Here is a 26,007-nt window from a genome sequence, read left to right as displayed (position 1 = left end):
AAATATATATACATATATATATGGGCTGGGCACGGTGGCTCACGCCTGCAATCCCAGCACTTTGGGCGGCCAAGGCGGGTGGATCATGAGGTCAAGAGATCAAGACCATTCTGGCCAATGTAGTGAAACCCTGTCTCTACTAAATATAAAAATTAGCTGGGCGTAGTGGCCTGCGCTTCTACCCCCAGCTACTTGGGAGGCTGAGGCAGGAGAATTGCTTGAAGCCAGGGGGCGGAGGTTGCAGTGAGCCAAGATCACACCACTGCACTCCAGCCTGGCGCATGGCGAAAAAGCGAGACTCTGTCTCAAAAAAAAAATTCACTTTTAAATGATTATATACATTAAAATAAGAGTGGGCACCGGGCACAGTGGCTCACACCTGTAATCTCAGCACTTTGGGAGGCTGAGGTGGGCGGATCACCTGAGCTCATGAGTTCTAGACCAGTCTGACCAATATGGGGAAGCCGTGTCTCTACTAAAAATACAAAAAAAATTAGCCAGGGCATTGTGGCAGGCACCTGAAATCTCAGCTACTCGGGAGGCTAAGGCAGGAGAACTGCTTGAACCCAGGAGGCAAAGGTTGCAGTGAGCCAAGATAGAAACAAAAAACTCGAAACAAGGGGAAGCTCCCCCCAAAAAAAAAAAAAAAAAAAAGTAGGCAAACTTTCTGTAAAGAGCCAGACAATAAACACTTTTGGCTTGCAAGCCATGTAGGCTTTATCAAAATGATATGGTTTAGCTCTGTATACCAACTCAAATTTCATCTAGAATTGTAGTCCCCACATATCAAAGGTGGGACCTGGTGGGAGATGAACAGTTCATGGGGACGTTTCCCCCATGCTGTTCTCGTGTTAGTGAGTGAGTACTCACGAGATCTAATGGTTTTAGAGTGTGGCATTCCACCCACCCCTGCAACCACGTTTGTGCCCTGCTTTCCCTTCACCTTCTGCCATAATTATAAGTTTCCTGAGGCCTCCCCAGCCATGCAGAACTGTGAGTTAATTAAACCTTTTCTTTATAAATTACCCAGTCTCAGGTAGTTCTTTATAGCAGTGTGAAAACGGACTAATACATGCAACTTCTCAATTCCACCACTGAAGCATGAAAGCAACCATACATGATATTTATACAAGTAAGAGTGGCTGTGTTCCAAAAAACTTTACAAAAACAGGCAGTGAGCCCATGGGCCGTAGTTTGATTACCCTTACTCTAAATCATCTGTCTTTCTAAAAATTTACAAAATAAACTATACAACCTATAATTGCTTTGTAACCTAATGATTTCATTATATAAGGCAAAAATTTCAGACCACAAATATATCTGAATTATAAGAAAATCTATAAAACAGCTAGGAAAGAAAAAAGCACAAAATTTATGCTTGGCAAAAGTACCACCAAGAAGACAAGGTATTTCTTGTTATTCCTTAACAGTTTTAATGAAAGACTCAAGGTTTAATAAAAGAAAGGAAAGGAAGTATCCATAAGCAAATGGGCTGAAGAAGATTCTAGAGGTTCAAGGGAAAAGAAAAATAAAAATATTTCTGAAATAAAATAATATATGTAAGACCTACATAATGTAAAATAGCATATTCCAAACATATGCAAAAGTAAACGTCAAAATCTAGCCAACATGATAAAGATCTAAAAGTGTCATGGGAAAACAATAGGAGCATGGGAGGAAAAACTAGAAATATCTCCTAATCATATATAATTCCAAAGCAACAAATTCCAAGAGTATTCAATGTATAAGAAGAAAAGAATGCATTTTAGATAAATTTTCAGTAAACCACAAAATAATTTTCTCAATAGTATTTTGATGCCAATTGAGATTATTTTAAAGAACTGAAGTAAAAGTTAAAAGGGTTAAATTATACATTATAATAATATTAGCAAGTATAATATTTTTAGACACTTGTTGTTGTTGTTGTTGTTGTATTACAGGCATTCCAAAATTTATTGATTCTTAAGTATTCAGATTACAAATAATTCATTTCACTATTGCTATAAAAGATACTCTGGTTCCTAAAAGAAAAAATGCATCCCACTTCAAAAATAAGTAAATAAAGAAAAAAGGCCATAGTGTTTACTATATTCATGTTTAACTTAATTAAGAAATATTTTATTTTGTAGTTGCAATCCTCTAACATCTATTCCATACTTGAGTGTCCATCTATATTCATAGATACTTTCAATAATGGTTAAAAAAAGATTTGAATACCTTTAAACTATTACTAAGAGAATAATGTATTCTTACGTATTAAGGAATTAAAAATTAAACATATAATAATGTTATTTTTCAGGGCCCATACTCTTCAACAGTTGAACTGTTGTCTTATTTGAATAATAGAAAAGAATAATGATAATATATTGTGTTTTGTAAAGGCATATCTATTCTCTTATTGGTTTTGATGTACATGAAAATTCTCTGTATGAACTACTACATACTATTTAGTTTTAGAGAAAACCCTAAATAAGAACAGTTTTCCCTTTTGTAGCATTGGCATTTGTATTATAATTGTTAGACTAATCTTATTCACAGGAAATGGCATGTCCTATCTTCCCTATAAAACAAATAGGGAATCAGAAGCAAATAATGGTTTTACTGAATAAGATACTGAAGGTGAGAATCAGTCTAACTTGGGGGAATATTTGGATTTAGACAATTTGAAGCAAATAAAAAAATATCCCAGGAGGGCTGAAACATGAGCTTAGACTTAAGGAAGCATTTTAACAACCAAGGTGGACCGTCATATGCACCTTTGTGTACACAGAAGCACAAAATAACAATGAACACCAAGCAAGACTCACTCCTTAAAACCTATGTGAGTCAACACAACACTCTTGTTTTAATCTCTTAAAATTATTCAAAGCAATAAAAATTATTATTGTACATTGTAAGTGTATAACATACAGAAGTAAGAGTTATGACGACATTAGCACAAATGATGATGGGAGACAAAAAAGAAGCATCCTCTCATAAGCATTCTAGGTAAGGGATAATATTTATGAAGTACAGCTAATTAATAATGGAGACAAAAGAATGCTAAAATATACTCAATTAATCCCAAAGAAGGCAGAAAAAGAAAAAAAGAAACAAAAATCAGACGGGACCAGAAAAAATAAAGACATTAAACTTAACCTAACCACATTTAAAACTAAATGCAAGTAAACATTCCAATGAATAGTCAGAAATTGTCAGACTAGTAACACCCAACTATAATCTGTCCATAGAAAACTCAGGTCAGATGGAAAGACTACAGTTTCTGTGCAGTTTCTAAATACTAGGCATCTCAAGTTTCAAAAAATAGTCATGGCAAAATGAACAAGTTCAAGAAAAAAGAAAATCAAAAGCATCTAATCATCAAAACAAAAATCAGAGAACTGTTGGATTTTATGGATTCAAAGGGAACCCAGAAAGTATGTGAACCAAACAGAAACCAAAAACATGCCAAGAACTGGAAGCTGCAATCTGTGTTCCTTATGTCTTTAATGCCAGATAACACATTGAGATGTCATAAAACTAAAGGGAAAAAGAAAACCTGCAACCACCATCAACTTCAAAGTTTCAAACTAAGGTTCTTTCAGTTTGCAGCATTTAGACATAAATTATAGTATCAAAAGCATTGAACAGTATGATTAAAATTATATTGGCACTTCTGTTACAATCCCTTATTTTCACTCATTCATAACATTCTTAGAAAGTCCTTCATGAAACTAAAGACTTCCTTCCTTGTCTTGATCCAAATGTTTCTTCTTACTTAAAATAGTTGACAGAATAAAAATAAAATATACCATTTTCAGCTCAAAAAGAAAAAAAACTTCACAACTGTTAAAACAAATACAGAATTCTAAAAACTTTCCGTTATAGCAAACAAGAACTAAAACATCCTCAATAAGTAAAAAAAAAAAAATAATGTATTATTGAATCAAAAATCTACTTTATGCCAAGTTTGGTTTTCATATGCCATAAATTTCAGGCTTATACGTGATATAATAAAAGATTCTATGACTTAAATCAATTTATGTATTTTTTTTTTTAAACAAACTCTCGTTCTGTCACCCAGGCTGGAGTGCAGTAACACAGTCTCGGCTCACTGCAACCTCCGCCTCCTGGGTTGAAGCGATTCTCCCACCTCAGCCTCCAGAGTGGCTGGGATTACAGGTGCCTGCCACCACGCTCAGCTAACCTATGTATTTTTAGTGGAGACAAGGTTTCTCCATGTTGGCCACGCTGGTCTCAGACTCCTGACCTCAAGTGATCTGGCTGCCTCAGCCTCCCAAAGTGCTAGAATTATAGACATGAGCCACCACACCTAGCCCTAATTATGTGTTTTTAAAGAACCAGATATTTATAACATATTATACCTCCTAAATAGCTAACTAAAAAGAATCATCTATTACTTCTAGGATCTAGACACAAGTTGAAGTTCAAGAAACCATCATTTCTTGAGTTCCCAAACTCTCAAGGCACACACTACAGTTTGAAAAAAATTTACCTACCCTTTCATCCATCTACAAGTTATCTGCTTGTAGTTTGTAGTTGTTTTATTTCCTTTTCAATAATGTTCTTAAATGACCCCAATTATTTCACCTCAAAACAAAGCTAAACCTTGACCGGCCACAGTGGCTCATGCCCATAATCCGAGTTTTCGGAGGCTGAAGTGGGCAGATCACCTGAGGTCAGCAGTTGGAGACTAGCATGGCCGACATGGTGAAACCCGTCTCTACTAAAAAAAAAATATATATATATATATTTTTTTATATATTTTAATATATATTTGTATATATATATATATATATATATATATATATATATATATATATATATATAAATTAGCCAGGCATAGTAGCACACGCCTGTAATCTCAGCTACTTGGGAGCCTAAGGCAGGAGAATTGCTTGAACCTGGGAGGCGGAAGTTGCAGTAAGCCAAAATCTCACCACTGTACTCCAGCCTGGGTGACAGAGCAAGACCTTGTCTCAAAAAAAACAGAAGCTAAACCTAAAACCAAAAGTTTAGTATCCAATGATTCTAAGATTACAAACAATACTTCATGTATAAATTAAAATTATAAACCACATGTGATATATAGTCATACCTCAGTATCTGCAGAAGATTGTTTCCAGGGCCCCTGTGGATGCTCAAGTACCTTATAGTCAGCCCTCTGCAAACAGGGGCTTCACATCTGCGGTACAGAGGGCTGACTATGTCAGTTGATACAGTCTTCTTAAAACTCCAAAAAGAGGCCAGGCGTGATGGCTCACACCTGCAACCCCGGTAGTTTGGAAGGCTAAGGTGGGAAAATAGCTCAGTAATTCGAGACCAGCCTGGCCAACATGGTGAAAACCCTTCTCTACCAAAAATACAAAACTTAGGGCAAAACCCTCAATAAGCATGTGTTGAATAAAGAAATTTTCAACATTTCCTTCATAGAAAGGAAGTAAGTACTAAAACGGTAATTTTGTATGGGGTTTACACACGATGCATAACGCCTACTTTCTGTATTATCCTTCAGTGAAATCTAATTACTAATTATGTTAGTATATGATGAGCTAGACAGACGAGTCTGAAAAGAATCTAAATCAACAGCACCATAATCCACACCAATCATCCTAAAGTAAAATTCCATTAAATTATCCCAGAACTTCCTCTCTATATCCTCCTTCACAACCTATCACCACCTCTCCAATGCCAGAGCCAATGACTTAGTTCCATCTGGGCTACATGACTTTTCTTCTAAAATATGGCAAAAGGAATCTAATTAATTCTCTGAAATTATCTCCTCTAATATCTTCCCCTCCACTGTGAAAAACAGTCAACTACCAAAATTACAAATTCGGTCAAGTTGCTTACCAGTTTAAAATAATTCAATTTCAATTACTATGTATTAATATGTATGAGACCAGCAGCCCTTATACATTTTAATCTCAGGACCTCTTACTCTCTTAAAAATTACTGAGAATCACAAAGATGTTCTGTATTATACCCATTTGCATTTACCATAGTAGAAATACAAAAGAAAAAAATCTAATATATGTTTATGTATTTTATAACTTATTTTTAAATAAATCCATTATTTGTTCATTATAATTACATTATGAATTTAAAATACAGATTATAGGGTTTTCATATTTTATGAAAAATAGCTATATTTTCTAAAACAAAGATGAAAATTAGAAAAAAGGGAGCATTACTTTACATTCTTTAAAATCTGACTTACTAGAAGACAGCTACATTCTCATATTTGCTTCTGCATTCTGTCTGTTCCAGTGTCATACATAACCTCTGGAAAATCCCACACTACATTCATGAGAAAATGAGGGTGAAAAAAGTGAATCATGAATCAGGTGAAAAAAGTGAATCATGAATCATGTCTTAGTATTAGAAAAATAGTGTTAACTTTGTATATAAAAAGATAAAAATGGGAACACCTGGGGGTCTTCAAATGACACTTTGAAAACAACTGGATTACAAAAAATTTCAGTCTCTTTCTTAAGAGTTGCACAAACGTTTATGATCTGAGAAAATCATTGAACTAGAAAAAAAGTTTTGAGGAAATGACCCACATTTAAGAATATCATGCCTAGAAGCGTTGTGAAAAATGATTAGAGTACCAATGAAAGCTAATAGATATATTCAAGAGATAGGAAAGCAGTAGAAAACAGACTCTGATGAATAATTGATATAAGAGATGTGTAAAGTTAAGGATGACTTCAGGGTTTCTGGTTTGGATTGAAAGTACACAGTGGGATTGTTTACTGAAACAGAAAATACATACAGAGGAAATAATTTGAAATTTAAGATGAATTCAGTTTGGGACATTCTATGGGACATATAGGTGAAGGCCCATTAAGCTCTTAGTGGTGGAGTTCAGGGAAAAAAGACAACCCTAAAATAGCATTTTATGAGTAAAAAATATATAATGATAACTAAATCCATTGGGAATACAGTTATCCAAGGAGAGTGAGGACTAAAATAATGAACACCTACAAAACTCCTATTTAAACATAGGAGAGATAGAAGGTAAGTAATAACAGGAGCCAGAGACAGGGTGCCAAAGAGGCAGGAAAAGAATCAGCGGGGCCAAGAAAGTGAAGGTTTAGAAAGAGATGAGAAGTATTAACTAGCAAAGGTAAATGAGAATCAAAAAATAAAATTAAAAAATCCACTGGATTTTTTTCAGCTTGATATTACTAATGAGCTCTGCCAAAGTGCTTACAATGGTATCATGGAGGCAGAATTCATGAAAAGAGGTAAAAATACTAACTTGTAAATTTAAAAAGGGTAGAAGGGCATATAGATTGGGAACAAAAAAAAATACTTTTTGTGGGTGACATTATTGTCTATATAGGTGATATTCTTATCTATGGAGGAAATCTAAAGGAATCCACCCAAAAAACTCCTAGAATTAAAAAGTTAAGCAAGGTCACAGGACACAAGATCACTGCAGAAAAATAAACTGTATTTCTATAATCTAGCATTAAACAATCAAAATCAAAAATTAAACATGATAATATTAAAAATGTTCCAAACAAAATACTTAGGTATAAATCTAACAAAACATATATAGAACCCACATGCTGAAAAAACAAAATGCTAATGTAAGAAACAAAAAGGAATCTAAATAATTAGAGAAGCATACTATGTACATGAATTGTAAGATTCAATACAGTAAAGGTATTCCTGTGAAATATGTTTAAGGCCAACCAGCACAAAGATAGTGCATTAAACAACCAAAACTAAGGACCCTCACAGAGGCCATTTCACCCCCCTGCCACCTCCACTGAAGGGAGGAATGAGGATGAGAAATAGAGGGAAACATATATGAAAAACACACACCTAACATTATATTCAATAGTTAAAGGCTGAAAGCATTCCCTTGAAGATAAATAACAAGACAAGGATGACCATTTTCACCACTGCTATTAAACACTGTGCTAGAAGTCCTAGCCAAAGAAATTCAACAAGAAAGAAAAGGCATCCAAATTGGAGAAAGAAAAGTAAAACTATCTCTATTTTCAGATGATATAATTCTATATACAGAAAATCCCACAGAATCCACAAAAAAACACTATACCTAATAAACTAATCTGGCAAATGTGCAGGATAAAAGATCAACCCACAGACCAGGCAAGATGGCTCACACCTATAATCCCAGCATTTTGGGAGGCTAAGGCAGGCAGATCGCTTGAGCTCAGGACCAGACTGGACAAAATGGTAAAACCCCATCTCTACAAAAACATACAAAAAAATTAGCCAGGCACAGTGGCGCACACCTGTAGTCCCAGCTACTTGGGAGGCCGAGGTGGGAGGATCACTTAAGCCTGGGAGATGGAGGTTCCAGTGAGCTAAGATCACACCACTGCACTCCAACTTTGGCAACAGAATAAAACCCTGTCTCAAAAAAAAAAAAAAATCAACTCACAGCTAAGCACGTTGGCGCACGCCTATATTCCCAGCACTTTGGAAGGACAATCACTTGAGCCCAGAAGTTAAAGATTAGCCTGGAGAACACGGCAAGACCATGTCTCTACAAAAAAAAAAAAAAAAATTAGCCAAGCACTGTGGCATGTTCCTGTGGCCCCAGCTACTAGGGAGGATGAGGTGGAAGAATTGCTTGAGCCCAGGTGGTCAAGGCTGCAATGAGCCATGATCACACCACTGCACTGCAGCTTGGGTGACAAAGCAAGACCTCACCTCAAAAATAAATAAATAAATAAAGATCAACTCACCAAAACTGGTGGTGTATCTGTATACTAGCAACAAATAATCCAAAACGGAAATTAAGAAAACAAGAAAACAATTCCACTTACAATAGCACCCAAAATAATAATATACCTAGGAATAAATTTAACTAAGGAGCTGAAAGACACACTGCTAATACAATTAAAGATTACTTAAATAGGCCGGGCGCGGTGGCTCAAGCCTGTAATCCCAGCACTTTGGGAGGCCGAGGCGGGTGGATCACGAGGTCAAGAGATCGAGACCATCCTGGTCAACATGGTGAAACCCCGTCTCTACTAAAACTACGAAAAATTAGCTGGGCTTGGTGGCGCGTGCCTGTAATCCCAGTTACTCAGGAGGCTGAGGCAGGAGAATTGCCTGACCCCGGAGGGGAGGTTGCGGTGAGCCGAGATCACGCCATTGCACTCCAGCCTGGTAACATGAGTGAAACTCCGTCTCAAAAAAAAAAAAAAAAGATTACTTAAATAGAAAGGCATCCCGTGTTCATGGATCACTACACTTAACATTAAGATGGTAATACCACTAAGCAATTGACAAATGCAATCCCTATCATAATTCCAATGGCCCTTTCAGCAAAACAGAAAAAGCTAACCTTCAAATTCATATACAACTGCAAAGAGCCAAAACATTTTGAAAAATAAATAAAAAATAGGGCCAGACATGGTGGCTCATGCCTATAATGGCAACACTTTGGGAGGCTGAGGCAGGCAGATCCCTTTGAGCTCAGAAATTCGTGACCAGCCTGGGCAACAAGGCCAAACCTCGTCTCTACCAAAAATACAAGTCAGCCAAATGTGGTGGCTCATACTTATAGTCCCAGATGGAGACTCGCTTAAGCCCAGAAAGTAGAGGTTGCAGCAAGCTGAGATCACACCACTGCATGCCAGGCTGTGGAACAAAGTAAGGCCCAGTCTCAAAAAAAAATTTTTTTTAATTAAAAAAAAAAAAAAAAATCCAGGCACAGTGGCTCATGCCTGTAATCCCAGGGCTTTGGAGGGCAGATCACCTAAGGTCATGAGTTCGAGACCAGCCTGACCAACACGGAGAAATCCTGTCTCTACTAAAAATACAAAAAATTAGCTGGGCGTGGTAGTGCATGCCTGTAATCCCAGCTAATTGGGAGGCTGAGGCAGGAGATCGCTTGAACCCAAGAAGCAGAGATTGTGGTGAGCCAAGATCATGCCATTACCCTCCAGCCTGGGAAACAAGAGCGAAACTTTGTCTCAAAAAAAAAAGGACAAAAAATGCAAAATAGGACCTTTCTTCATTTCAAAATTTACTACAAAGCATAAATCAAAATACTGTGGTTCAGACACATAAACCAATGGAATAAAATGCAGGAATCCAGAAATAAACTCTATGGCCAGCATAGGCCTATAGGGTTTATTTTCAACAAGAGTGACAAGACCATTCAATGGGTAAATAAGAGTCTCTTCAACAAATAGTGCTTGGACCACCAAATAGCCATAGAATTAAGTTGAACCCATACACAACATATCACTTATAAAATTAATCATCCATATATAAAATTTAATTCAATATGGATCAATATCCTAAATATAAAAGCTAAAACTTTAAAAGTCTTGGAAGAAAACATAGGGGCAAATCTCCAAAACCTTAGATAAAGCAATGAACTCTTAGATATGACACCAAAAGCACTAGCAATAAAAGTAATAGGCAAACTGGACTTTATCCAAATTAAATACTTTGTGCAACAAAATACATTCTCAAGAACATGACAAGACAACCTACAGAATGGATTGAAATATTTGAAAATCATTTATCTGCTAAGGACCTAGTACCTCGACTATAAGAAGAACTCTTGACCGGGAGCGGTGGCTCATGCCTGTAATCCCAGCACTTTGGGAGGCCGAGGCAGGTGAATCATCTGAGGTCAGGAGTTTAAGACCAGCCTGACCAACATGGTGAAACCCCATCTCTAATAAACATACAAAAATTAGCCAGGCATGTTGACACGCGCCTGTAATCCCCGCTACTCAGGAGGCTGAGGCAGGAGAATCGCTTGAATCCAGGAGGCGGAGGTTGCAGTGACTGGAGATGGCACGACTGCACTCCAGCCTGGGGGACAGAGTGAGACTCTGTCTCAAAAAATAAAAAATAAAAAAATTTTTAAACCCAAAAACAAAAAGACAAACAACTGAATTTTAAAATTGTCAAAGACTGCAAACTCATTAAAATGGACACCATTCAAAGAACAGAAAATAAATGTTGGTGAAGAGGTGAAGATGTGGCAAAACTGAAATCTTTGTACACTGATGGTGAGAATACAATGGTATTGCCACTGTAGAAAACAGTATGGTAATTCCTGAAAAAACTGAACACAGAATTACTATGTGATCCAGCAACTCTACTTCTGAGTATATATGCAAAAGAACTGAAAGCAGGGTCTCAAAGAGATATTTGCACACCCATGTTCACTGCAGCATTATCCACAATAACCAAAAGACGAAAGCAACCCAAGTGTCCATCACTGAATGAATGGATAAACAAAATGTGGTAAATACACACTAAAATATTATTCAGCCTTGGAAAAAAAGGAAATCCTGTCATATGCTACAACAATGATGAACCTTGAGGACACTGTGCTAAGTGAAATAAGCCAGACACAAAATGACAAATACTGTATGATTCCACTTACTTAAGTGGAGTCAAAATCATAAAAACAGAAAGTATAATAGAATGATGGCTGTCAGGGGCTGAAGGGAAGAGAAGAATGGGAAGCTACTACATAATAGTTATAGAGTTGCACCTTTGCTGAAGATCAGCGACAGTGACTCAGCTCCAGCTGAGTCAGTTTAGAGAGCCGAGCCAAATACAGGGACATAGGAAGCAGCAGGAAAATCCCTGTGAGCTCTCTGGGTCCCCTGGCAAGCCATTCTGCCTTGCCTCACAGGGGTCCCTGGAGAGGGCTGCCCGAGGCAATAGGAAAAGGCCACAGGGAGAAGGAAAACTCCAGCTGAACTTTTTAACAATTCCAAACAAATGAGAAGTCTCCCAGCCAGAACTCAGGGGAGGGCATGAATCGGGTGTGCAGACTCCACAGCAGGGGAAACACAAAGGTCCTACTCGCTTTCACACTGGGAAGCTGACAGCCTGGGACAAGTTCTCAGCCCTGCTCAACCACTGCCTGGAAACAGACTCAGTGCTGTTGGGGGGCAGGCACGGTGGGAGTGAGACCAGCCCTTCAGATTGCATGGGAGCTGTGTGAGGCCTGTGACTGCCAATTTTCCCTCACTTCCCTGACAACATGCATGATACAGTATAGGCAGCCATAATCCTCCTAGGAACATAACTCCATTGACCTGGGAACCTCACCCCACTCCCAACAGCAGTCACAGCAAGACCCACCCAAGAAAAGTCTGAGCTCAGACACTCTTAGACCTGCCCCTATCAAATGGGTCTTCCTTATCCACCTTGGTAGCCAAAGAAAAACGTCATTATACTCTTGGGAGTTCTAAGGCCCTGCCTACAGCCTGTTCCTCCCCATACTACCACAGCTGATGCTCTCTTGAAAGTGCCACCTCCCGGCAGGAGGCCAACCAACACAAAGATAGTGCATTAAGCAACCAAAACTAAGGACCTTCACAGAGTCCATTTCACCCCTCTGCCACCTCCACTGAAACAGGTGCTGGTATCCACAACTGAGAGACCCACAGAAGGTTGACATCACAGGATTCTGTGCAGACAACTCCCAGTACCAGACTGGAGCCTGGTAGACCTGCTGGGTTGGCTAGACCCAGAAGAGAAATAACAATCACTACAGCTCAGCTCTCAGGAAGCCACATCTTTAGGAAATGGGAGAATACTACATCAGAAGAACATCACGTAGGACAAAAGAATATGAACAAGAGCTTCGAGCCCTAGATTTTCCCTCTGACAGAGCCTACACAAATGAGAAGGAACCAGAAAACCAACTCCGGTATATGACAAAACAAAGTTCTTTAACAAATCCAAAAATTCGAGATTCTGAACAAGAGCCTTGAGTCCTAAATTGTTCTCTCTGACAGAGCCTACCCAAATGAGAAGGAACCAGAAAATCAATTCCAATATATGACAAAACAAGGTTCTTTAACACCCCCAAAAATTTACATTATCTCACCAGCAATGGACCCAAACCAAGAAGAGATCCCTGATTTACCTGAAAAAGAATTCAGATGGTCAGTTATTAAGCTAATTGAGGAGGCACCAGAGAAAGAAGCCCAATTTCTTGTATTTAGGTGTCCGGCTAGAGACCTAGACATCTGAATACAAGAAGCTCAAAGAACACCTGGGAAATTCATCGCAAAAACATCATCACCTAGGTATACTATCATCAAATTATCTAAAGTTAAGAAAAGAAAAGAATCTGAAAGAGGTGTAAGGCAAAAGCACCAGGTAACCTATGAAAAGAAAACATATTGGATTAACAGCAGATTTCTCAGCAAAAACCCTACAAACTAGAAGGGACTGGGGTCCTATCTTCAGCCTCCTTAAACAAAACAATTATCAGCCAAGAATTTTGTATCATGCAAAACTAAGATTCATAAATGAAGAAAAGATAGTCTTTTTCAGACAAACAAATACTGAGAGAATTTGCCCCTACCAAGCCAGCAATTCAAGAACTGCTAAAAGGAGCACCGAATCTTGAAATAAATCCTGTAAACATACCAAAACAGAACCTCTTCAAAGCATAAATTTCACAGGACCTATAAAACAAAAATGCAATTTGAAAAAAAAAAAACAAAAAAAAAAACAAGGTATATAGCCAACAAATAGCATGATGAATGGAATGGTACCTCACAATCTCAATACTAATGTTAAATGTAAATGGCCTTAATGCACCATTTAAAAGACACAAAATTGCAGAATGGCTAAGAATTCAGCAACCAACTACCTGCTGCCTTCAAGAGACTCACGTACCACATAAGGAATCACATAAACTAAAGGTAAAGGGGTAGAAAAAGACATTCCATGCAAATAGACACCAAAAGTGAGCAGGAATAGCTATTCTTATATCAGACAAAATAAACTTTAAAGCAACAGCAGTTAAAAAAGCCAAAGAGGGATATTATATAATTATAAAAGGCTTTGTCCAACAGGAAAATATAAGAATCCTAAATATATATATACCTAACATTGGAGTTCCCAAATTTTCTTTTCTTTTTTTTTTTTTTTTTGAGATGGAGTTTCACTCTGTTGCCCAACCTGGAGTGCAGTGGTGCATTCTCAGTTCAATGCAACCTCCACCTCCCAGGTTCAAATGATTGTCCTGCCTCAGCCTCCCAAGTAGTTGGGATTACAGGCAACCACTACCACACCCAGGTAATTTTTGTATTTTTAGTAAAGATGAGGTTTCACCCTGTTGGCCAAGCTGGTCTCTAACTCCTGACCATTGGTGATCCACTCACCTCAGCCTCCCAAAGTGCTGGGATTACAGGCATGAGCCACTACACCTAGCCTAGAGCTCTCAAATTTATAAAACAATTACTACTATACCTAAGAAATAAAATGGACAGCAACACAATAATAGTAGTGGACTTCAATACTCCACTGACAGCACTAGACAGGTTATCATGACAGAAAGTCAACAAAAAAAAATGGATTTAAACCATACACTTGAACAAATGGACTTATATATTTACAGAACATTCTACCCAACAACCACAGAATATACATTCTATTCATCAGTGCATGAAAATTTATCCAAGTCAGACCATATGCAAGGCCACAAAACGATCCTCAATCAATTTAAGAAAATTGAAATTTTATCAAGCACTCTCTCAGATCACAGTGAAACAAAACTGGAAATCAACTCCAAAAGGAACATTCAAAACCATGCAAATACATAGAAATTAAATAACCTGCTTCTGAGTGATCACTGGGTCAACAATAAAATCAAGATGGAAATTAAAAATTTCTTTAAACTGAATGACAACAGTAACACAACCTATCAAAACCTCTGGGATACAGCAAAGGCAGTGCTAAGAGGAAAGTTCATAGAGTAGAGCACAGTGGTTCATGCCTGTAATCCGAGCACTTTGGGAGGCCGAGGTGGTTGGATACACTGAGGTCAGGAGTTCAAAATCAGCCTGGCAAAAATGGTGAAACCATGTCTCTACTAAAAATACAAAAATTAGTCAGACATGGTGGCAGGCACCTGTAGTCCCAGCTACTTGGGAGGGTGAGGCATGAAAACTGCTTGAACCCTAGAGAAGGATGGTACAGTGAGCCAGTATCACACCACTGCACTACAGCCTGGGTGATAAAGCAAGACTCCATCTCAAAAAAAAAAAAAAACAAAAGTTCATAACCCTAAATGCCTATATCAAAAAGTCTGAAAGAGCACAAACAGACAATCTAAGGTCACACCTCGAGGAACTAGACAACAAGAACAAACCAAATGGCCATAATGAAAAAATCAAAAAATAATAGATGTTAGCATGGCTCCAGTAAACAAGGAACACTTCTACACTGCTGGTGGAAATGTAAACTAATACAACCACTATAGAAAATAGTATGGAGATTCCTTAAAAAACTAAAAGTAGAGCTACCATTTGATCCAGCAATCCCTCTACTGGGTATCTACCCAGAGGAAAAGAAGTCATTACAGTATACAAAAAAGATACTTGCACATGCATGTTTAAAGCACACACATTTATAGCAGAACAATCTGCAATTACAAAAATGTAGAACACAATGCCTGTCAATCAACAAGATAAAGAAACTGTCTCATATGTGTATGTATACACACACACACACACACACACACACACACACAATGGAATACTACTCAGTCATAAAAAAGAATGAATTAATGGCACCTGGAGGAGACTGGAGACTATTACTTGAAGTGAAGTAACTCAGGAATGGAAAGCCAAATATCATAGGTCCTCACTGATATGTGGATGCTAAGCTGTGAGGATGCAAAGGCATTAAGAATGACACAGTGGAGTCTGGGGACTCAGGGGGAAAGGCTGGGAAAGGCTGGGAAAGGTATGAAGGAAAGACTACAAATTGGGTGCAGGGTATGCTCCTCATGTGATGGGTGCATCAAAATCTCACAAATCACCACTAAAGAACTTATGTAACCAAACACCACCTGTCCCCCAACAACCTATAGAAATAAAAAATTTCTAAAAATAAATAAATAATGGTTGATTGTATGTTATGTGAATTTCACTTCAATTTGAAAAAAACACAAACATTGACTTCTTTTTTAAAAAAATGATTTCGTTATAAAGGAAAGAAAAGATAGTAGCTAGAGAGGGCAACATGGTTGCGGAAAGGTATTTCCTCAAAATGTGGCAGAGAAATAAGTACTTTAAATGACAGCAAAGTGCCAAGAAAGCAAATGAGAGATTGAAGTGAAGGAATACTGTTAAAGTAAGATACATAAGGTACAGAGACAGGATCCACAATAAAGTGAATGCTTCAAGGAACAGCAAAGTCCACAGTGTAGCCATAAATGGATTGGCTGAAATGGAATAGAAATAAAGATGACAGAGTTAAAAATCAAGGAATTGTGTTGCCAGAGAGTTGTAAAAGAATTCTTATGGACACTGAAATGACCTATGATGGATGAACTTCAATTGGAAAAAAAAAGCCTGCGAACCAGGTAACAAAATGTGCAGTCACCATGGGGGAAAGACCACAAAATCAATAGATGATGGCTATCGGGGGACCATAAAAGCTTATATAGTCAGGTTACACGAGCTTCAAAAAATAAGAGATATTTCTGAATACGGAAGAGTAATTGTCTAGTGTCAGTCCAATTAGAAGACCATTTATTATAACATTCAAGCAATGACTTCACCAATGACAGTGATGATAAGCATAGACTTCAGCCAAGTTAAGAGAGAGGTGATATCTCTCTTGCAGGCCTCCTAATCTCCATTTCTAACTAATTGATTTTTTAAATCAATTAATAGAGATTGATTATTCTTAATAGTCTATCAACACAACTGTACTATTTCGGTAATATTCAGCACTTAAAATTCCAATGATCACATGTCAAGTTTCTACAATTACTTCATCCACCAAATCCCAGATGGTAAACAGAGCACATTGATAGCCAGATCAAATGGCCAACAAGTAAATAAAAAATCCTATCTAAATGTAAACAAAATAAAGAAAAAACTTTGTCCTGTAAAAGTATAGAAATTCTCTAGATCCCAGAAAAGTTCTGCTAGATACGTAGGTAGGTGCTGGTGTGCAATCAAAGAAAGCTACAGTGGAAAAAAAAATAATTCTGAAGCCCTTCATCACAATTAGACATTCAAATCAAAACAGCTGCCTCATATCTTTAAATCTAATTACACTAACACAGACTTTTTAGAAAAACAAAGATAAACTACAAGATGAAATTATTTTAAAAGTTGATATAAAATGCCACAGTCAAGAGTAATAATATATCACTTCCTGATCAGGTCACCTAAATCTATGGGCTGTTAGGACTGAAAATTTTTTCTTATTAATATTGGAAATCAGTGGCTTATACTTGGAATTCCAGCAATTTGGGAGCCCAAGGCAGGAGGATCACTTGAGGCCAGGAGTTTGAGGCCAGCCTGGACAACACAGCAAGACTCAGTATCAAAAACAGAAGCAAAACAAAAAGGGACTTACTTGGTTTCTGACTTACAATGTTTAAGAATAGAATCTGTGCTTACAGGAAACAGAAAACTAACTCTGAATTAAAATATACAAATATACAAATATTTTCACTTTTTTGTTTAAAATCTAGCTAAATCTGTAGGTACACAAGATAAAAACACCTTAGGTTTTCAAAAAAGAAGATTTTTATAGTCTTAAAAAACCACGCCAACAATTATAAGGTTATGACAGTAAAGAAAGAAAATTAAACGTAAATGATTTTAAAAGAAGTTAAGCTAAAAAGGAGAATGGTGGTAAGAATATATACATAAAAATAAGTTTCATCTAGAGTGAAACTACAAACTATTTCTCCTATTAGACAATAATCTCAGATATTTAGGTTCAAAAGATGTTTTTCAAATTTTTTATGAAAAATAAGTATTACTTCTACAAACAGCCTTACAAATAGTTACATTTATTAGATTAAAAGATTTTTTAATGTTTATGTTCAGGTGGTACAAAAACCATAATAAATAGGTAGTTTAAAAACAAATTTATTACTCTCTTTAGGTTGTGGAAGAATTTTTGCAAGATTTAATTCAATGATCAAAGCAGCACATTAATCATATAACTTTTTTTTTTTAACTATATAGCAAGTCTTGTCCTAATTTGCAGATGAGGCCTAAAGAGGCTGAACAAATAAGAATATGAAAAAGGGGAGGAGTACATAGTTAAGTGGAAGTTACTGGTAATGTTTTAGCCTTTGAGCTATGTTAACAAATATTTATGAGATTAGGGTTGACATGATGTATCATGAATCAAACTGTGTATCTGAAATCAAAAACAGAATAAACAGTTTATAAGTAATAACTCTATGGGATTTAAAAGTGAGGGGAATGACTGACATAGATATGTCTCTCAGAGTATATAGGAACTCGTAGACAACAACTTCATGAGTGAAGTTTCAATATATTTTTTAAAATTCAGAATAAACATCAAGAGGGACTTCATTTTATCTAACACAACAACCTGGTCACCCTCTCATTCTAAAAATCTCTATAAGTAAAACTGATTATAAAGATATGTTAAGGCAGTATATAAAAACCATGATCACCAGATTTACAATCATTATGAATCTCTTTTTCTAAGTGTCCTTCACTGAAATTATATAAATATTTCAGCAATGCTTTTCAGTGCAGTACAAAGTAGACAACCAACAAATGTTGGTAGAATTAAATTGACCGTTACAAACAAGGCATGCCTTTTATCAAGGCATTTAACAATACCTTGTTTTTGGAATGATCTTATCTGAATTAAGCCTCATATTCCCACCTTTTAATCATACTTTAATACATTCCTATATACAATAGAATTTTTTTTAACAGATTCTTATCTTGGGGTACCTATAACTCTAAAAGACCCCTTCACTTAACCTACCATTCCATTCCCAATTTCATTTAGAAAATAAGTCTTTACTTCATGGTGATTCTACAATGTAATAACTTAAAATAATTTGAATATAAACTTACTCAGTTTTACCAGTACATGCATAATTTTCAGCTTAATTACATACTATACTAATCAAAGCTTAAAAGAGGAAAATAAACTGTTTTAAAATCTGTTTCATCTACAATGTTTAATTTAATTCAAATCACTAGCATAAACCCAACCATTACTCTCCAAGGGTATACACTGCTAAATAAGTTGTCCAAATGTCAACTGCAATTTTCAAAAATCCTCTCTAACTCAAAATTTTAAACATCTGTAAAAAATACTTGTTTTGAGAGTGGTTTACATTCATGACATTTAACCTTTTGCTGTACACACCACAAAATTCAAGTCTCAAATACCATGCAAACAGGAAATCTGATCATTCCTGCAGTAGCCATCTGCATGGTCCGGTACCAAATATTAGTTCTAGGTTGCACTAAGTCATGTGTTACAAATCTTTTTCTGCAGCCTCTATAATTAGTTGTAATTAGCCTCTGTTAAAATGTGTTTCTTATGGGACATCTGGCCTTCAAACTTCCACCTTCTCAATGAAAAAATACTTAAGTGTCTGGAAATTTTTTTCTCTTTTAATATGGAACACTGCATGGGTGGTATAACCAAGTCCAGACTTGAAAAACAAAATAAATTCCAAGAAAAGATAATTAAGGACCATTTAAGTATTACCAACCATAAATGTAAAGCAAAACTTTGTTGCAATGTAACTATAGATTGCTAAATTAATTTCTCAAATATTAAAAGTTCACAAAATAACTTTTCATTTTCATGAGACTATAGCATTGGTCTATTAACTTCTAGAAACTGTATTAAGTTAAATTGGATAATACATGTTTAGAATCAAAGATTTCATAAATAGAAAAAAAAGATCTGAATCCAATGGGTTGATATGATACTCAAAGTATCCACTTAAAATAGGAAATAATTTTAACAGTTCATAAATAACCCTAACTTCTCTAAGATTAAAGTTAAATTTAGAATATGTTAAACTTACCTACACATTCATATGAAGTCATTTTAACAATAACTTATCAGTTTAGTTGATTATAGCCAATCTTCCTTAAAACTCAAAGTTAAATGTTAAATGGGTGATAAAGAAAAACTAATAAAAATGAATGACAGACACACTACTCTTCTGCAATATGAAAGTGGAAACGATCTTCACAATAAGCTATGGTCCTATTTTGCTTTCCTAGATTAGAAAACTCTTGGTAGAAACTCTTTAAAACCAGTATTACACATTTGCAAAAAAACACTAGCAAGAAATGTTAAGATGGGTCTGAGAAGAAATAAATTTGAAAAAAAAAAAAAACATTTTTTTATATCTAAACTTCAAAAACAATTTTAAAATTTTGGTATAAATGTATTTTCATCTTCCCAAAAAATTACTAGAGAAATTCCCTTCAGATTTAGAAAAATTATGTAAAGAAAAAATTCATACAGGTCCTTTGCAAAAATTCAAAAATGTTAATGTAAAAAATGGACACAATTAGCAATTAGGTTCTACTTTCATTGTAGATATAAGTAATAAGCAATCTGCATCGTCCCTGGTAAAGCTACGATAAAGTAAGTAAAATCTGTATGAAAACATCCTTTACATATTTTATTCAAATTTTAAAATACCCTTTGCAAATAGTCATGTCACTTAAATAGGCATATAATGATTAAGTATACAAGCTAAGATTTGTTTATGTAACAGTTGACATATTCAAAAAAGTAAAGAAATGTCGAATACTACTAAATTTGTTAACATAAACAACTTGATTCAATAATTTCTTACCTGTATTCCATCCTTAAGTTTCAAAATGCATTCCATAGTGTTGATGGTAATTACCACAGGTTCTGAGCCCAGTTTTGTCCATGGTACATGAATCCTCAATTCGTGAATATGTCCACTTAAAAAGGTGAATGGTAATTTCAGTTCCTTAAAACAGAAAACATTACATAAAAGTTAGTGAGTGCTTAATATTTTTATTATAATATGAAAATTCCTTTCTTAAAAAATAAAATTTCCAACACAAGAATATTTGGGGAATTACTGTTAAGTGCTCAATATTTTACATTCTAATATGCAAATTCCTTTCTTAAAAGATAAATAAAATGTCCAACACAAAAATATTTTCAGAATTACTATTTATCAAAAGGTAGCAACAAACAACTTGCTAGGCCATATTTAATGATAAATAACAATAATTTATGGTACAAGTTAACATTTAGTAAGTTATTTAAGCACTCTAGGCCTGTTTCCTACCTTGCTGAATGGAAATAATATATAATACCCAGGAAATGATGAAGGCTCATATATGGTAGTGACAAGAGTATATAGCAGCAGTACTGGAGACAACTGAAAGGACATAATTTTTTAAATCTGTCTATAAATATGGCTTCAAAATATGTTCTAAACTAATAAAATAGTATTCTAAGTCAAGTTGGAAGGGGAGCTCAACTGGAGATTTGAGAATAACCTCACAAAATGAAAACTAATCAACCTAAAAAAAAAATCTATTCCACTTCACCTAATGTAAAATTGAACTGGATACTACTTGGTCATAAATTTTAAATGTTTTCTAGCTGCTTTACGTTGTCATTAGATAAAAGGTTAGACATGAAAAATTTCACCAAAATTGCTTTTGCTTATTTCTCTCACTTCTAGATACAATTTGTTTACAAATCAACACAGGACAAAGAAAAAATTGTATTCCCATCACATTTTTACGGTTATGTAACTCTATTTGTGAAAGTTAATATAAACATTAAGCTTATTCATTCACATTTTAGCCTATCCAGTTGGTTTAACAACATAATAGCAATATACCTAAATACAGACAGTATAGCAAAGTGATTAAGACCAATAACTCTGGTGCCAGAAGACATAGTTTATTGTATCTGTGCCTCAGTTTCATTATCTGTAAAATTTGTATAAAAATATTCCATTTTAAATATTAGATCAATTAATGTATATACAGAGCTTAGAATACTACCTTCCTCACAGAGAAATCATTATAAAGGTGCTGATTATTATTATTATTATTATTACAAAAGTGTGGCCCTAATTTCTTTCTTCAACCAGAGAATTTTTTTTTTTTACAGGTCAGCTACTAAGTCTATTGTTAATACTCTATGCTAATGGAATGTCACACTTTTTAGATATTTGTCATTATTGCAGTATTTTTAAATGCATTAATTTCTTCAAGCATTGTTCAACTAGCACAGATTATATATTGATTAGTGCCTGTAATTAACAGAGAAATTCGGAGAACGAGATAGCCCAACAGGGTCTTGCCAGGGTCTCACATATATTTTACTGTTAGTCTCGAAAGTTGTATGCATGTGCAAGATTGTACTTACTCAGAAGACAATAGACAGTGCAGTAATTAGCAAGCTACTCATTTATATTAACCATGTGGCCTCATAAACATAGAAATTTAAAGAAAATCAGACTTATAATTCCCTGACTTTGAAAGTATTACCCAGTAAATGTATATATCCCATGCCAAAGAGTAAATACCTTATTAGCTCAAAAGTTTAAACAATCTCCAAACAATCACTGGCTGATGACTAAGTTATAGTAACCCAGTGAAATTTCTAGGATGCTGGGCTTAAAAATAAAACAGGGAATTTTTTTTAACGAGCAGAGAAATCACAGGGCACACAAAACAGACATCACAAAATTAGTCGAGGCAAGTCAATAAACAAATAAACCTGAAACAACAACCACCTCTGGGGGAAAAGAAATCAGAATCCAAAGTTGCTGCTATGTATTGTACAAAATGTCCAATTTACAACAAACAACTATGACACATGCAAAGTATACGGGAAAAAAAATAATCAATGGAAACTATCTCTGAAGGAGATCAAATGCAAGGCTTGAAACATAAAGATTTCAAAACATCTATTCCAAATATGTTCAAAGAAATAAGGGAAATCATATTCAAATAAAAGAACATATGACAACAGTGATTCATTAATTAGAAAATGTCAATAAAAAGAAAATACCAAAAAAATGAAAATTTTGGAGTTTACAGTACAATCAACTAAATAAAAAATTCACTGAAAGGGCTCAGCAGCAGATCTGAGTTGGCAAAAGAATCAGTGAATACAAAATCAAATGCATCACAGCCAAAATGTAGAAAGACAGGGATCAAGAAAAAAATCTTGAGAGCAGAAAGACAAAAACAATTTTTAGGTACAAGGAAACTTTTAGTAGATTAACACCTAATTTCTCCAAGAATTTTATATCCAGCAAAATTATCCTTCAATAATGCAAGCAAATTAAAATATACTGAAACAAAGAATAAGATAATTGATTCCTAGCAGAATATTAATGGAAGTTCATTAGGCTGAAAGAAAGTAACAACAGATGATAAAACAAATACATAAAACAAAACAATCAATACAGGTAATTATGTTGGTAACTGTTAAAGGACAGTATAAATGCTTTTTTTCTCTTGTTCTTCTGATTTAAAAGGAAATTGCATAAAACAATAATGATAAAATTGTATAGTTGGACTTGTAACACATAAAGATGCAATATATGTGACAATAACAGCACAAGAAGCAGAAGAAAATGAAGCTATAGTAGGGAAATTTTCTCTATTTTAATGGAATAAAGTTATCAATAATCTCAAGTAGTTTGCAGTAAATCAGATGCATATTATAATCCCCCAAGCCACCACAAAGAAAATAATTCAAAAGTAATTTGAAAATCAATAAAGGAATTAAAATAGAACATAAAAAATATCAATTTATTATAAAATAAATTATAAGAATATCAGAGGAACAAAAAAATATGAGGCACACAGAAAAAATAGCAAAATTATAAATGTAAATCCAATCACATGAATACAAATTAGAGGTGAAGAGATTAAAAACTTCAATCAAAATGGTACCCAATGCTCATCTCCTCCACAAAGAAAAACCAAAACAAGTAGAGACACTGAGTTGAGTGTCTACAGGAAAACAATGGAATTCATCAGGAAGTGATGAAGATCTAAGGCATAGAAACTCCACATGTCAGCATAAAGAGGAAAGGAGAACACCTGGCCAAGATCAGCCTGGATCCAGAAGGGACTTCCCTTTGAGGAGAAAAGTTGAGCAAGACATCCTTAGCAGTTCCCATGACCACTGTGGATACTTGCAATCCTAGCTACAGGGCAACTCCACAGTCCTCACAGGCCCTGAGTCCAGCATAGGGAGCTGCCAGGTCCATAAAGCTGGATTGCTCAGGAGAGAGAATTCACATTTGATCCACTGAATTCCCCAGGATCCAAGCTGCTGCAGCACCGTATCATTTGGAGAATGAAGCAACTGCTAGAGTGCATTCTGCCTTGAGGCCCAATATCCCTAGCATCTCTACATCCCTTGGACCCTGTAATCAGAAAATGGTAGCTGAGAGATGGCAGCCATTTCTCAGGGACTAAAGACAAGCCTGCCTAGCATTCCTCACCCCAAGCAAAGGCACACCACTGCCTCCACAAACACCCACAGTCTAGGCCACTCACAGAAAATGCTGATATTATGGCTGAAGAAATGACAGAAATTACATTACTGCACCCAGTGAGAAAAAAGCCTAAACACCCTACTCAACCAAAACTGCAGGTCAAATCTATAGGAAAAAGTTTTTTTCTTTTTTTTTTTAATTTATTTTATTGCATTTTAGGTTTCGGGGTACATGTGAAGAACAGGCAAGATTGTTGCATAGGTACACACGTGGCAGTGTGATTTGCTGCCTTCCTCCCCGTCACCTACATCAGGCATTTCTCCCCATGTTATCTCTCCCCAACTCCCCACCCCCCACTGACTCTCCCCTATTTCCCCCCAACAGACCCAAGTGTGTAGTGCTCCTTATGCAGCCATCAAAAACGATGAGTTTCTGTCCTTTGTAGGGACATGGATGAACCTGGAAACCATCATTCTCAGCAAACTAAGAGAAGAGCAGAAGATCAAACACCGCATGTTCTCACTCATAGGCGGGTGTTGAACAATGAGAACACATGGACACAGGGAGGGGAACACTAACTATAACTATCATCATGAAAACATGTAGAAGTATGAATCTCCCTGATAAAGCAGATTCATGAATGAGAAAGAAAAATCAAAAATTATCACTACAGAAACTACCAAACTGCAAAGATAAACAGTAAAAGAGTAAGGAAGAATATACATTTAAAAAACAAAAAGCAATTAGCAAAATGACAAGAGAAATTCCTCCCCTATCAATAATCTTGAATGAAATAAATAAAACCCCCAAATTAAAGGCTATAATCCCCAATTAAAAGCTATAAACTGGATGAACAGATTAACAAATAACAAGACCCAGTTGGGCATGGTGGCCCATGCCTGTAATCCTAGCACTTTAGGAGGCTGAGGCAGGCCAGTCACATCATCTGAGGTCAGGAGTTCAAGACCAGCCTGGCCAATGTAGTGAAACCCCGGCACTACAAAGATATGAAAATCACTTGGGCATGATGGCAGGTGCCTGTAATCCCAGCTACTTGGAAGGCTGAGGTGGAAGAATTGCTTGAACCCAGGAGGCAGAGGTGGCAGGGAACTGAGATTGTGCCACTGCACTCTAGGCTGAGTGACAGAGCAATACTCCGTCTTGAAAAATAAAAGACCCAAATATATGCTGCCTATAAGAAACTCACTTCTGTAAACATATACAAAAACTTAAAATGAAAAAATAAAAAAAGTAATAAAAAATGAACAGGAATAGTAATCCTTAAATCAGAAAAAAACATATTTCAAGTCAAAAACTATACAAGGAGACAAAGAAGGTTATTATATAATAATAATAAAGTCGCCGGAGGAGGATCAAAGATGGCCGCTTAGGAACAGCTCAGGAGTGCAGGTCCCAGTGAAAGCACAGAGGGTGAGTGGATGCTGCATTTTTATTACCCACAGACTAGGCAATTCCCAGGCGGAGGAGCTCCACAGGTCATCAGCGCAGCTGTTTCCGACAGCGCGGCTGTGCCCCGTGCAGCTGCTTTGTCGGTGCCCCGGAGCAGCGGTTCTCTGTACAAAATACACCGGTCCGGGTGCCCTTCTGGCTGGCGATTGGAGCCACGTGAAGTCAACCATTTGCCTGTTTAAAAAGGGGACTCTTGAACCCAGGAGGCGTAAGTTGCGGTGAGCCGAGATCGTGCCATTGCACTCCAGCCTGGGTAA

At 36.0% G+C, this 26,007-nt stretch overlaps 1 protein-coding gene across 1 annotated transcript in view; it reads right to left on the bottom strand.

Moving 5' to 3' along the window:
• VPS13B (vacuolar protein sorting 13 homolog B) overlaps window positions 1-26,007 on the bottom strand; it is an 829,147-nt gene that overhangs the window by 776,684 nt on the left and 26,456 nt on the right. The window contains exon 3 of the mRNA XM_037730112.1: window positions 20,621-20,764. Coding sequence (XP_037586040.1) covers window positions 20,621-20,764 — 144 coding nt within the window. The remainder of the gene's footprint in view (window positions 1-20,620; window positions 20,765-26,007) is intronic.

This window comes from Cebus imitator, unplaced genomic scaffold, assembly GCF_001604975.1.
Source record: "Cebus imitator isolate Cc_AM_T3 unplaced genomic scaffold, Cebus_imitator-1.0 Scaffold331, whole genome shotgun sequence".
Taxonomy (NCBI): Eukaryota; Metazoa; Chordata; class Mammalia; order Primates; family Cebidae; genus Cebus; species Cebus imitator.
This window is presented reverse-complemented; position numbering and strand designations above follow the sequence as displayed.